The sequence below is a fragment of the Thunnus albacares genome, chromosome 1, assembly GCF_914725855.1.
Source record: "Thunnus albacares chromosome 1, fThuAlb1.1, whole genome shotgun sequence".
Classification (NCBI taxonomy): Eukaryota; Metazoa; Chordata; class Actinopteri; order Scombriformes; family Scombridae; genus Thunnus; species Thunnus albacares.
Genome location: NC_058106.1, coordinates 16,259,048 through 16,274,390, shown reverse-complemented (window position 1 = coordinate 16,274,390; position 15,343 = coordinate 16,259,048). Strand labels below are relative to the sequence as shown.

The 15,343-nt window shown below is 40.4% G+C and overlaps 1 protein-coding gene across 5 annotated transcripts in view; it reads right to left on the bottom strand.

Moving 5' to 3' along the window:
* Window positions 1-15,343, bottom strand: part of ush2a (Usher syndrome 2A (autosomal recessive, mild)) — a 237,482-nt gene that overhangs the window by 168,382 nt on the left and 53,757 nt on the right. For all 5 annotated transcript variants that reach the window (XM_044346023.1, XM_044346054.1, XM_044346031.1 and 2 more), the window contains exons 13-22: window positions 11,149-11,344; window positions 10,421-10,551; window positions 10,064-10,271; window positions 6,498-6,781; window positions 5,752-5,977; window positions 5,406-5,543; window positions 3,819-3,999; window positions 803-966; window positions 438-596; window positions 93-321 (exon numbers count right to left, since the gene is read on the bottom strand). In XM_044346023.1, the coding sequence (XP_044201958.1) occupies window positions 93-321; window positions 438-596; window positions 803-966; window positions 3,819-3,999; window positions 5,406-5,543; window positions 5,752-5,977; window positions 6,498-6,781; window positions 10,064-10,271; window positions 10,421-10,551; window positions 11,149-11,344 (1,916 nt within the window). The remainder of the gene's footprint in view (window positions 1-92; window positions 322-437; window positions 597-802; window positions 967-3,818; window positions 4,000-5,405; window positions 5,544-5,751; window positions 5,978-6,497; window positions 6,782-10,063; window positions 10,272-10,420; window positions 10,552-11,148; window positions 11,345-15,343) is intronic.

Below are 15,343 nucleotides of genomic sequence, written 5' to 3'. Positions count from 1 at the left end.
TACAGTCCAACTCTGCATCCCTGCTGACTGGGGTCCTGGGCGCTCTGCTTCTAAATCCTCAATAAAATCCCCTCCTTCCCCTCCCTCCTTACCTTTCCACTGGGCCTGTATCATTTCGTGGTGAGCTCCAGTTAAAGCTAGCGCTAGTTGGACCTGGTCGTCCCACAAGGTTTAAATGGAGCTGGTCTGCTTCGGGCGGTGCTCCTAAGGTCTGGTATGAGGCAGATGCACTTATTGTCACACCGGCTACATTAGCTGTTATAAGCCAGTAAGAGTAGTTGGTGTAGGGAAACAAACCGGTGTCCTCAAATGATTCATGGCCTTAAAAGAGACAGAGAAGGATGGTGGAAGGAATAACGTGAAAAGAAACAAGGGATGTGGGTTCAATGTGCATTTCAAAAAGTCAGAAATGTTTTGAAAACCTGCGTGGTACTTACTGAAAGGATAGTGACTCTGGATGCTGTGCACTGACTGTCCATCCCTGATGAGTGTGTAGTTGAGTTTGTTGGAGTTTGGAGAGTCAGGCGGATGCCAAGAGAGATTAATGGAGGAATAACTGAGAGCAAAACCTACTGGAGCAGGTTGCTGAGAGGGTGCTGGACAGACAGAGACAAAAAGGTTAAAATAGAAAGAGATAAACAGTGATTCATAAATGGATCAAAACTGACAACAAAAAGTCAGAACGACTCCTAAAATCAGACTGCACAGAATTAATTACATTTTACATCAGCACATAGTTATACTGAATTTTGATGATGGTTAAGTCAACATTGAGTTTGTGTTGTAAGTGTGTAAACCAGACCTTTACTGCAGCCATAGTGGTTCTCAGCATGCAAATGACTTGCTCCTTCTTGACATACATCACATTTGTCTCCAGTTACTAGCAGCTTACACACGCACGCTCCTGAGTCTGGATTACATGAACCATTGACACTGCCGACTGGGTCACATTCACAAGGCTGGCATCTGGTCAAGCAAAGAAAGAATAAATCCACAGTTTTAATTCATAGCTTCAACCTAGCTGGTTGAAAATAACATCAAAACACATAAAAACATTACAAGAATCATGTTAGAGACATTTTTACACAAACTCTACTGCCAACTTACATATAAAAACATTCTTAAGCTTTTTCATGTGAACTATGGTGTTTCTTCAAGGTTGTTAGTGTTTTAATAAGCTAATCACAACACAGATGACAGTGCACATAGTTAGAGTAAAATATAGTAAATGCTATCTACCAACCAAGACTAATGGTAATTCCTGAGCAGCTGCATTGAGATGATCAATCAAATAAATAATGCTAAAATATATAACAGTAACAGCACCTGTATTGTACTAAATACGCAATCACAGTGACATTCAGAGAAAGCACAAGCTTTGCTTCTGTCAGGATGTCAGGCTTCTGTTAAAAAGACTGAAAGACTGGATATGTTCTGTATGTGTGTCTGAAAGGTGTTGGGTCTTCACCTTAACACTGTGAGAGAGACCCTCACCACCGTCTATCCCACCCACCATCCTCTAGCTGTGAAACTAGTTTCACATAAACTGTATTCCCCCTCAGAGTTGTCAAAGTGTGTGTGTGTGTGTGCGTGCGCCTGTGTGCGTGTGACTGACAGTGTATGTGTCTGGGTCACCAGTGTGGTGTTACCCTCACTGGGGTTGGGCAGTGGGTGATCATCCGGCCAGCCACCTCACACCTTTACACACACACACATACACGCAGTCACACGCACGCATAAACACACATACATTACATGTGCACCACAATCTGTTTGTTGGAAGATGTTTGGCTCACACTCACCTACACACCCTACAGTGTCAGAGACAGTGAAACTGTCTAAACCCTATTACTGTCACACACACACACACACACACACACACGCTTACACATACTTTACACACATGCTCTGTCTCTCCTTCTCACACACAGCTACACTTTCTTTATTGCTGTGTGAAAAGCCACAGCCTCATAACGAGCCACAAATTTGTCCTGTCAACTGGTGCTCACACACACACACACACACACACACTCAAAAACACATGCGTACAAATACACACGAAAGCCATAGTGACTCGACCTTCACTCCATTCCCAAGGAGAAAGAAAACACCAACATCACACCCATTCTCTCTTTTTTCATCAGCCTCAAACTACAGTTTGTGTGTGAAAGAGGGAGAGGGAGAATTTTGTGAGTATTTATTGAGGTATAACATGCTAATAAAGATGACGAGTATCAAGCAACAGTAATTTTAGGTGATGTAGGGTGTGTGGCCAAATTAACAAAAAAGTGTCATATTGTTTCATGTAATAATTTAGAAACTGTTTTAAAAGATGTTTAGGTCCCACTAACACAAACTGCGTGTTAATCTAAAGGTTTTAAAGTATTAGAATATTACACATGTAATCCTTTACAGTAAAATTATGTGTATGTGTGTACTTGAATATGTGAATATGCCAATATTTAATCCCTCCAGACAGAATTACTATCATATTTCCCTGTGAAGTAGGAAACAGCAGTCAGCATTTTTCTGGTTTTCCACAGAGACACATAGAGACACTGGACCACATCTACAGCCAACTGCTCACATTGTGTGTGGATGAGTGTGTGTGTGTGAATTAATTTGTGTAAAACCTATTGATTGAAGGAGGAGGATAAATTACTTGATGATATTTAGATGAAGAAATCCTTATTATGGAGCGACTCTGGGCACACGAAAAGGATTCAGCAGTAATAACCTTAGACTTTATTTGTCATTCTTCCACACAAAGAGAGAAAATGGGAGATTAAAAGGAGAAGAAAGGAACAGGTACAAACTCATCACACTGGTATAAATGATTACTGTCTGTGCCTCATACCATGTACACTGTTTTTTCTTTCTTTTTTACTCTTATTATATACTCATGTGAGGACATTTCCCATCCCCTATTTTTTGCTAATTACACTATTCCATTCCCAATGCATCACTTTCTTACTCTCGTTGCAAGCTACAAAAAGGGAGGATTAATTCCCCAAAGGCACATTGCTTTGTCAAGGTACAAAACTTAAAAAGCCTTTATTATATTAGTTACATGATAAAAACAACATGAACACATATCGATGCACATCGATCTTCCTCAGGGTTTATTATTAAACTATCACTCTGTTGCTCTCCCTCCCTCCATCGTTCCATCTCTCTCTACTGTGAAGAGATCTCAGCCACAGCCGGATCTCATCCTTAATGTTTTAACGCTGGAGAACACAGCAATCAGGCAAGGTCAGTTAACACACACACACACACACACACACACACACACACACACACACACACACACACACACGCACACTGTGGACCACTAGTCAGTTTGTGGACCATCTATCTGCTATGACACACTGTTGAGAGGATGTGTGTGTGCACAGGTATTGCATAGGAAGAAACAACGTACAGTTAGATTTGTGTGTGTGTGTGTTTTAAGTTGTGTGTGTGTGTGTGTGTGTGTGTGTGTGTGTGTGTTTGTGTGTGTGTGTGTGTGTGTGTAAGATAGCCTGCAGGTAGAGACATGAGTGGTAAAGGTCAAAGCAGCTCTTAACTCATGTAAGTCATATGTCTGCCTATCTATCTGTAAACTGTCTTCACAGAGACCCCACCTGCTGATGTGTGTGCTTCCATGTGCAGCTGCATGTGTGTATGTACAGGTGGTGCAATTAATGGAAAAAAAAAAAGTTTTACAGGATGTACGACCAGCAGATATGGATTTTATCTGTTCGTGTGTGTGTGTGTGTGTGTGTGTGTGTGTGAGTGTGTGTGAGTGTGTGTGAGACTGAGTTTACGGGAGTTACCTGCCCAGGCCGGGGTTGAATCCGAAGAACATCTCACGACACTGGTCACAGCGTCTCCCTCCCACCGAGGGATGGGCACACGCACACTGTCCACTCTGGCTCTCACAACCACGCTGTGATGCTCCCATGGGATGGCAGTCACACTCCACACACATACTCTGATCTGTAGAAAGGTAGAAGCCTGGAAAGAGACAAACATAAGAAAAGGAAAATTATGAATCCGACTGTCTAGCATTTTATTTTTTTTTTTTAATCTGTTTCATGTACATTTTTTATTTCTTAGTTTCTTCCTTCTTTGATTCGTTCTTTTCCTTCTTTGCTATTGCCTTCCTACTCTACATCTCTAAAATGTTGAATCCATGATGAATTCTGAGATCATTTATATGTGTCTGCATACAAAATTATTCATTGATGTCTATATGGACGACTATTTGTACCAGTGTTTTCTATACAATACTTCTCTAGTGAAAATAATTATATCTTATGTAATAGGCTCAAAAGTACCGGCTATGCATCGCACAAAACTGTGAACAAGCCATCATACATAGTCTATATCCTGAATAGTGTCAAATATGTTTTTTGACTAATGTCAACATCTGATTATATAGTGTTATAGTGTTCTACACAGAAATCCTTATTCAGTAAATGAGTGATTTTGAACACAATCTGGTATAATTTTGAAGCAACCATTTAATCTGCCTCCTAATATGCCATTTATTTGTAATATAATTTAAAACAAAGCCAATAAGTGTGTGTGAGGTTACATTAAGCACGCCATGCTCAAAATTTGATTAATTTTTCTCAAAGCCTGGCAACTAATAAACAAATGAAATATTCTATTTAGCCACTTGGAAAGAAATGTCTGAATAACATGTATACAGTGTCATGAATTGGCAGTAGAGGAAATTAAGATGGTCAATGTCAGAGATTGAAGGAATGGACTTCAACAATAATGAAACCATGTTGGAAACATTGTTTATGTATGTTACCACATAAACATTCTGAATATTAGCTTTATTTGATTTTGGGGGTATTTGTGAGATAATAAATCTTACCTTGTGTGTTCTGTTTCTGTCTAACATCCTGCCATCAATACATCCATTCATACTGTGTTTATAGTAAATCTTAATATATTGTTGGTCCTTCTCCATTACTGACACAATACAACATCTGTTACCGCTTGTCCCATAAGACTAAACACAAATACACACGCACACAATTCATGAGCTAATGTACACAAAAAAATCAAAGTGAGATGAGTGAGAAGATGCAATATTCCCCCTCTATGGTGATGTTGTTAAGACCTGGCACCAACAGGACAATCACTGAGTGGAGATCTGGCACAAGGCACAAGCCAATCCAGACACACTCACACACACACACACACACACACACACACACATACACCAAGAACAAATACAAAAATGTTGGAGTATCATCCATTGTTCTTCATCATTTTCTTCAAAATCTTTTTTTATTTCTGGTAATAACTTTTGGGCAGTTACCTAACCACTTTATTTATTTATCCAATCACTCTTTAAATTTCTTTTTGATCCATATGTCATCCATTATTCATAACACACTCACCGGGTCGACAGCTACTGCAGTCCTTTCCATAGCGTGTTGGTATACAAATGCACTGCCCTGTAGAGCTGTCACAGACTGACCCTGCCACTGTTCCTCTGGGGTCACAGACACATGGTACGCAACCCTGGGACAACCCCTCTGATAGGACACAAAACAACATCAGAAGAGACTTTTTCTCCCAAACGGTCACTGTTTACACAACAACACAATAGTTTCACAAAACAGAAACAAAATATGTCTTTAGAAAATTAATCTTGCATGAACGATATATACAGTATCTAATCTGTTAGTGAAAAACCCATCTTAAATTTGGATGTATTTTGTCTTCAGCTCTGTGTTTTCTTACTGTGGATGTCTGAACTCCTGTTATAGTAGTTGTGGGCACAGTTGGTACACTGCGCTCCCTCCACCCCATCTCTGCATGGGCACTGTCCGGTCCACATATCACATACACCCTCTGGCACAGTGCCACTGATGTCACACACACATGGCAGACAGCCCAGGGAGTTTCGATGCTCTAGGGTGTGGTAACCATGACGACAAGTGTCACAGTGATGGCCTTCCACATGTTCCTAAAAAAGAAAGAAGGAGATATGATGGGAGTGTCGCAAAGAGTGAGGGACAGCGGACAAAAGATTAGTGGGTGTGAAGAAAGATGATTCTGTGTGTTGGATGAGCAGTGGATGAAGTGTTATGCTAACATTGTAGTAACTCCAACTACCAAAGTGTTACACTGATGTTTAACAATGACTGCCTGAGGCCAATAAGGTGACGAACTGGTCAGTCAATTCACTGAGTCCATGCCAAAAAAAAAAGTTCAAGAGCTTTTGTATATTGATTTTAAGTTTCTGTGTTGTTTGAAAAATGAAAAATATACATGAGTCATCCTTCCCTTAATCTTCTATTTTATATCTTGTCAGAATGTAACTGCAATTCACTGGCTAGTGGCCACCAGTGACATTGCAATCTAGTGTGAAGAGGTTGTCTTTGCTTTGGCCAATCTGAGATGGGGTTTTCTGATTGTTGAACATGGCCATTATGGAAAGTCACAATGTTTGACATAATAACAAAAACTCATGAAGTTGAACTTGCCTTACACACACACTGTCCTGTGTGAGGATCACAGTCTGTCCCAGGTACTGTCCCCTCTTGTGAGCAGTTGCAGGGAGTACAGGATCCCTCCAGTCTTAAACCATACAAACCGCTGCCACATGAGTCACAGCGCTGCCCCCCAACCCCGGGCTTACACTCACACTGCCCCCCCTCAGGCTCACAGTACGGGCTGAGGGAACCCAAGGGGTCGCAGTCACATGGGATGCAGCCGTCTGGGTGGGACAGGTTCCAATAACCAAACTCACAGCGGTCACAAGAAACACCTGGAAAGAAAGAATGAGAGAGAGGGAAAGAACGTTAAAAACCTGTTCAGAGAAATGAAACAGAGAATTTAAAAAGTAATATGATGCTTGCTTGTTGACAAAATAGTGTTTAGCCTCTCTCTGTTTCTAATCATGTATGTGTGTGTGTGTGTGTGTGTGCGCGTGCGTGCATATGTGTGAGTGAGTGAGAGAGAGTGAGAGAAATGGTGGGTGAGTGTATAAAACTGCCATCATTAGGGCCAGGCCCTCTATATATGATGGATCACTCACCTAAGGCCAAACACTTAATTTCACTGAGCGAGAAAATAAATAAATTAAGCAACTACAAGAAAAGAATGGAGGGAAAGAAAAAGAGGAGATGGAAGGATGGAAAGATGGATAGGGGAACATAAAAATAATACTAAATTACCATCTGGTGTAAAAACGAGAAAAGGTGAGTTCCTTTTCGTCACTTCTGGAGAAAACCTTGCACTTCCCAGGGCTTAGCTTTTAATGAGCACATAAAGAAAATCTTTTTTTTTTCTGGTTGTAGCCAAAATATTTGATGTTTCATTCAAACAGGTTTCACAAGATTTAGTCTCAGAGCATTAAAAAAAACTTAAGAATGCAGCTTCTTATAAAAGAGTTAAATGTGAACATTTAAGGCCTTCCATAATTGAATATTCAAAATTTCTCCATAATTTCAATGACAAAAAGTAACAAGGCAGTAAAGTTTGTGAAATGAACCAATTAACAATTTCAGTTATTGCTCTTTTTTCATTTATGCATTAATTTATCTATTCTAAATATAGGTTAAAATTAGTTTGCTTATGCTCAGGATTTTATTCTGACAAATAATTTCTTAGATTGTTAATACTACTGTTAATAGTTATTGAATAGTAACAAACATTAAAATGGATCATACTGTAGGAGGTTTTATGGCAGCAGTGCTAGGCTACAAGGCTAGTTAAACTATGATATGCAGTGTGAGCGAGCAGGGCTTATTTGAATATGCCATACGTATTCCATGACAGGCAATCTGTCCCTAAATGGATGCCTGGGGGCAACGCGGTCACCACAGCCGTTTATGAGGGAGCCCGTGTTCATATGTGGGTGGGTGGGTATCAATGTGTGTGTGTGTGCACATACATTCATGAGAGCACACCTGTACATCCGTGTTAGTGCTTAGAGCGTGTGTGTGTCCGCGAATGTGTGTGCGTGTCTGTCCTACTCGGTGTGTGCCAGACACTTGGCATTTCCCCTGGTCTTCCCACTTAAATGATTTTATAGATATGAGTATTTCTCTCCATAGATCATATTTCATAGTAGTGCAGGGGCAGTGAAGATTTGTGTCTACGTGTATGTGCGTGTATGTGCGTGTATGTGCGCGCCGAGGTATGTGTGCACATCTGAGTGTGTTGGTCGTAAATATGCAGACTGACAGACTGATGCTTACACCCTAACAATACTGTGATATATTGTACTCTGTGTGAATTTTTTTTCAATAAAACTATACAATTTATAAAAAAATCCCACATCCATTATAATAAACATTGATGGAAAAGTATATATATTTTTAATATTTTAGACACTGAGCTGAACAAGTTGGCATTAATGAATCCCTTTTTTTGCAAAAAGCACAATAACAGTAGGCTAAGTGTTTTTGAAGTCAAAAGATTAGAGAAGAAACGAAGAGAGGAAGAAAAGAGAAAAGTAAGAAGACAATAAATAAGTGAGCAAATTAGAGAATTTCAATGTCTTAGAATATAGAACAGAAAGGAGGTAATTTTGTCTTGGGGTGTGCGTGTGCACATGCGTGCGTGTGTGTGTGTGTGTTTTTCGGGACATGGCCCAGCCCTTTTATCAGTAGCCAGCTGGTTAACAGGCTCATGCATCACCATTTCAAACACTATTATGTACACACTGCACTCTGGCACCTTGTTATGAGTGTGCGTGTGTGTCTGCATGTGTGTCTGTGTGCACACATTTCAATTCCGTCCTTCTGAAGCGTGCCTGCCATTGCTCTACTCAAAGTATCAGCTTGGCGGTAATAAATTGCCATAATCAAATCTCATTTCTGAAAAATACCTGTGGGAGCAAGCAAACAAACAAGGACAGAAAAAAACGAAAGTGGGTCTTGTAAGAAGGAGTGTGAAAAATACAAGGGGCTGCAGCAGTTTGTTTTAATCAACTTGGCATTGAATTAGAGAATTAAATACCAGCTTAGTCCTTGATGGCATGCATGCACACACACATGCACACACACACACAGACATGTTTATGCACACATGCAAAGAAACTCTTACATACAATAGATACAGCTAGGCAAAGACAAAAGTGCATGAACACATGGTCACATCCAGACGCTCTCCCTTTTACATATACATAAACAGACACTCTTACACACATTAACAAGTTCGCATACACATGCCCGCACTCACACACACAACCGAGGGCCCTTGATAGTAAGGCTTAGCAATAACCATGATACGTTGAGTTGAGGAGCGTTGGCCGGTTTTGCATTTCATACGAGCGTGCTCTTCAAAGACACACAGGGGAGAGAGTGAAACCATTTATCACAAAGAGAAGCACAACGGCTGGAAGCACCGCCAGCAGAAAAGCCTGTTTATTTTGGCTGGCAAAACACTTTGGGATATGAATGTGTGTGTGTTTATGAGTGTGTGTATATACACATTCCTGTTTTGGTGTGTGCACACAGTATATACACTTTTGCTTGTTTGTGCACCCCAATGAGCAGCTGAGTCTATGTATTAATTAAGACGCCATTACTGGACAATTAAACAGAGTAACTAGTTCTAATGAAAAGCTCAAGTTATCACAAAGTACTGGGGGACATTTAGTAAGAGAAGCTATTTTAGAGACAAGACGTTTCGCATTTAAGAGGTATGCTGCGGTGGTAAAATACAAAAGTCTGAACAGATTACAGATATTTCTTTAAAAGTACCCCCTTTAAAAAATCCTTTTATCTTTTCCTTATCTTAATTGAACCCTCACCCATAATGAGGACACCACGCTTGTTTGGGTGGGATTCTGGGAAGATTGCATGAACCTTTATATGTGTTAAGGCCTCCTGGTAAAGTTCTGTGTCAGCAGGTGGAAAGAAAAAGAAGCAACCACATAACACCTCTGACATACGTTTGAAAAGTGCAGTGCAAAATACTACAGCACCGGTAACTTACCATCAAATATGTAATCACAATCAAAAACAAGATAAGAATATCAAAGGTGACCACTTTAAAAACCTCCAAGGTTTTCTCCAAGGTGTGTCAGCGGTCTGCGTACCTGTGACATGGGGTTTACACCGGCACTGTCCTGTGTCCTGATGGCAGCTTGGAACTCCTACTATTGAGCTGCTGATGACGCCAATGTCACTGCAGTTGCAGCGGATGCAGCCCTTTGGGTTGGAGGCTTGAAGACCATACCACCCAGGTAAACAGTCTGAACAAAGACGACCGGTTACAGCAGCTTTACACTTACACTGACCCGCTACCTGGAGGTGAGAAACATGGAAGGAGATGAAAGGGAGAGAAAGGAGAAAGGAAGGAAGGAAGAAAACAGGTTGGTGAGGAAAAGTGAAGGCAGCGGGGGGAGTGTGGTTTCACTGTTCATCAACGATTTGTTATATGTGTTGGTGTGTACCTGGGCACACTCGATGCTGCCGTTGACCGTTCCAGCAGTGTGGCAGTTACAGGGCTGACACACATAAACTGAAGTGGGATCAGAGTCCTCCAGCCTGAAAAACCCACTTATACACAGCTCACAGTTTTTACCTGTTAGAGAGAGAGAGATGCGGGGTGAGACAGAGAGCATAAAAAGTCCAGGGAATCAGTAGAAACCACTGAGCAATGAAGAAAGATGTTCATGATATAAAAGTTCAGGTTTTACTCTTATTTGTCCCGGTGGGAAAGTGTTTTTGCTGGAAATAAAAACATGACTGTCAGCCACAATATGCCAATACGTAAGCAGCATGAGACAAGACATAATCACCCTCACAATTAAAACTACCACCACCAGCTCTTCTAATCAATTACACAATGGACAACAACCGATGGCCCTCTTACTCCATTTGCCACCATTGAGAAGGTCTAAAATAATAAGATTAAAGGACTCCTTAAACCAGTTTTACATTATGTAATACTGACTTGTGTAAAACTGTCTATTTTTACCTATATTTTACTCACACAGTTGTAACCTCTTTGCACAGCTGACCAAACAAACTTGAAACAATGCAGGCATTTTTTTTCATTATTTATCAATGTAATTCTTATAAAATATGAAAGGATAGTTAAATTATCCAGTTCTCTCTCTGTTGACTGAATGTTGCCTCTTAATTTGAGCGATTCTTGTTAAAATAGCTAACACCGTACCCGTGGTGTTGTGCATGCAGTTGTCACACACGCCTCCTCCTCCTCGATAGTGCTCGTCTGGTTGGTCATCAGCTCGAACGTCGTAATGACAGGAGTGGGCATGGCCATGACACTGGCAAGGTCGGCAGCTCATTGGCTGGAGCTGGTTACCTTGCCTGAATGGTTTGTCATTGTAGAGTGGCATACAATGCTGGCACTGTAGAAAACAGTTACATACAGTATATAAATACAGACGTACAGACATTTATCTAATCATAATGCAATCTAACATACTGTAAGGATACGTTGGCATAATTGTTATTAGAATTCAACACAACTACTTAGCAGCTGGCAGAAAACTTACTATCTGAGCATTTCGGGTTACTGTAGTGTCAATTTTTTTCTGAAAGAATCTGATCTAGTTATAAAATGAATGAATGTAATCATGGATGCGAGTTTACATAGATGCAGACCTGGACACACACGTGAGGACCCACACACAGACACACACACACATACACATACACACAGCAAGTTGAAACAATAATCAAAAGCACTTTCCCCACAGAGAATACAACATAATATTGAAATGAATCACACCCTTGTGTTGTAAAATCAAAAACATCCCTTGACAAAAGATTAGGATTAATATAAACTAAAATAAAATGGTTTGTATTAAGCAATGGCATGAAAAATTGTCACATCAACTGTGCATTTACTCAAAATGACTGCGTGCATGTGTATGCATAGAAAAACGGTCCCATGACATATGAAAATACTTGCTTTTATATAACAAAGACAAAGAATGAGACAGACACAGTGAAACGCAGAGAAACAGAATGAGAGAGATGAGGAAACAGAAAATCAGTGGCCCATGTAAATCAAAATCTAAAGAGAGAGAAGAATAATACACATAACTGAATAGAAAACACAGAGGTATTCTCTACTATATAATAGGGAGGCAGTACATTTACACACAAATATGCACACACACACACGCACACACACACACACACACACACACACACACACACACACACAGCATAGGGAAATCAGATCGCTAATGAGGAGTGACTTGCAACAGCCAGCGCTCTCACACAGGCCCACTTTCATGTCAAAATAAACATACCAAGGTGTGTGTAGGGGAGGAAGAAGGGGGAAAAAAACGAAATAAAAAATGCATTTTTCTGTAGCAAAGAGCAGCAGAGGCGAGAAGCAGCAAGTACAAGCCCTTTGATTTTGTTCAGCAGTCAGTACAAATTATGGTGGACAAGGGGGGCATCAAATGGCGGGATTAAAAATGTATTAAAAAACACAGGAGTTCCTCCCATGTGTGACACATGCAGACCTGCACTGGGCCTATTATGTATGACACACAGAGGAGGGGGAAGGGAGGGGGAGAGTGTAGATGGAAATGGGGGTTGGAGGGAGCTCTTATTCTGTATACTAGTGAGGGAGAGGAGGAAGGGAAAAATGCAGGAAACTGGTGTGAACAAAAATGAGAAAAAGAAAAGACCTTTGTGTTTTACAGACTAAAACAGGAGGGACAAAAGACCATCCACAAGTGTGTAAGCAAGATATGTGGGACAGAATGGAAGCAGGAGAAGAAAGAGAGATCATAAAATCCATGTTAGTATGTGGAGACGACAAAAGCTCCCATGTGTAGCTACAACACAACACAGGGCCCGGGACCGATACACACACACTCTAAACAAAATGCAATGTGTATATCATTGATCTTTAACAAATGTGTTGAATTCAATTCCTTTCTCATATAACATTTGCAAAGCTGTTTTTTAAAAAAATATTTCAATGCAAAGCTAACATCTATGTTTGCCAGCTTGCAGTCTTCTTCATCACTGCCTTTGTGGGCACATGTGGGCACATTGCTACACTTCTTTGCAAATGAAACCAGCAGCAGGAATGAGTACAGCGTCGCCCATACGTGCACGATACAAGTATAACAGTGACCAACTCATAAAAACACTGCTCCATAGCACCACTAGTGGTCAATAACTCCACATAGTGCTTTTAAGGTCTCGTATTGGTCTTGGTCTTTTAGCAGATCATTAGACATTTGGACAGTAAATCACACAATTACACAGTCCTAACATAATTTTGTTCAGTGCATCACTGTATTTTTACTTATTCAACTTATCCAACATCATTCATGTGTACACCACAATAGAATCTTAATATATTTTAAGTAATTGTAATTTATTTCTCATTTTTCTGGTGTTAAAACTTGGTAACATTCTTCTAATTTGACATTACCTCTCAGTTTGGCTGCTGGACTGACCATACATGATCAAATAATAAAGGAATATATTGAAATATTGTGGACTGTCTACTCATTTACAAAGAAGACTTAAGAAGATAAACACACTTCTTATCCACAGAATGAACAAAGATAAAGTCTGTTTTTTTTGTGTGTGTGTGTCTGTGTGTGTGTGTGCGTGTGTGAGCATAGTCCATAGCGTTGTTCCCTGTTGAGTGATTATTAACAGGACCTAATGAAGCAGCAGGATATTCTCCAGAGACACACACATGCACACACAAACACATGAGACAGAAAAAAAACAACAGAAAGCCTGTAAAGACCTACACACACATACACACAGGAGAGTGTGTCTTGGGACATGTAATTCCACAGGAGTGCTGGGCTGTTTGCATGTTCCTGTTTGTTCTGTCTGTCTGTCATGCTGTTTGACCTCAAGTCTATCTGTTGTCATACCTACAGTAACTACTGTACCTGCCTCTTTTTTGTCCGTGATGCTTTTCCCCCTCTGCCCATCTGTCTGTCTTTCTGTTCGCCTGCCTGTCAATCGGCGACTCTGTGCCCAAAAACGTTTCACATATCAAAGGTACTTTTCCTTCTGCACTTTGAACAGAAAGCTCTTGCTATATCCCACTCTTCCTCTCATCCGCTGGGGATGAGTTCAAGAGGAAGATGTAGTGAGTTTTCCCTTCTCCTCTCCCATATCTCCCTCCCTTTTTATGCCTCTTTCTTCCCCTCAAACTCAGTGCCTCCTCCATCTTCCCACCCTTCCTTCCTTCTTCTATCTCCTCTCTTTCTGAAAAACAAATCACTCTGTATATCTCACCCGGTTTCCCACCTCTCCCCTTCCTCGCTCACTTCCCCCTGTCTCTACCGTCCCCCAACTGCTTGTTCTCATAGCCATGGTGAGTATGTGAGCAGGAAATATTACCATACTAAATGAAAGGGAGAGGATTTTTTTTCTTTCTTCTCTTTTCTTTTCATTCAACATTGCGTTACCTTCCCTCTCTCCCAGCCTGCTAATTAGTCGAGGGACTGGTGTTTGGGAGTTAAAAGAAGAGTGCACATGTTCATTCTCTTATTCATACAAAAGGTTTTGATGGCGCTCCATCATCTGTACACAGTAACGGCAGCAAAAAAAGGACAGCACCTACTTAAGATTGAGTTTACACGGTTTTAATTCTATTGCTTTTATCTTTATATTCATTAGAAAACCGATTTATTAAGTTTGTTCCACTGATACCACGGCATTTCTGTCAGTGCTTCATCAATAGCCCGACTCTGAACTCTTCATTTGTTACGACTTTCATTGCAAAAGACAGTCTTCTCATGACGAATTGTGATGCAACAGAATGAAGCGAGTGAGATGCTACAGACAGATTTTTTTTTCAAATTTCTAGATATTCTAGTCTTTTTCTAAAAAAAAAAAAAGATAAGAGAGTCATTAAAGTCATTATCTTTCAGTAGATGAAAACATCATATAGTTCAACACACATCATATAAAATGACAGTTATTAATTTGCATTATGTATACATTTTACCTATAGTAGTTTACCAAATATTTCTTTGCATGTCAGGTTTAATGCAAAAAAAAAGAAAAAAAAAAGATTACAGTTAAGCCAACATGTGAGTTAGTGTGTGTGTGCTGTGGTGGACTGTGATGCAGAGGAAAGAATAACATCTTATTTTCAATCTGAATGTTTTGACAAAACCTGCTGAGTGAGGACTCCTACTCTAATGGATATGTGGACATTCAGATGGCCTGACACAACCATCTGTGTGTGTGTGTGTGTGTGTGTGTTTATATGTGTGTGTGTGTGTTAATCTGCTGGGGCAACTCATCCTATCCTAAATGCCATGACCAATTTCACGCTCTCACTGGAAAGGTCGTGCCACTGGTGTGTGTGTGTGCGTAAGTATGTTTGTGTGTACACGCTT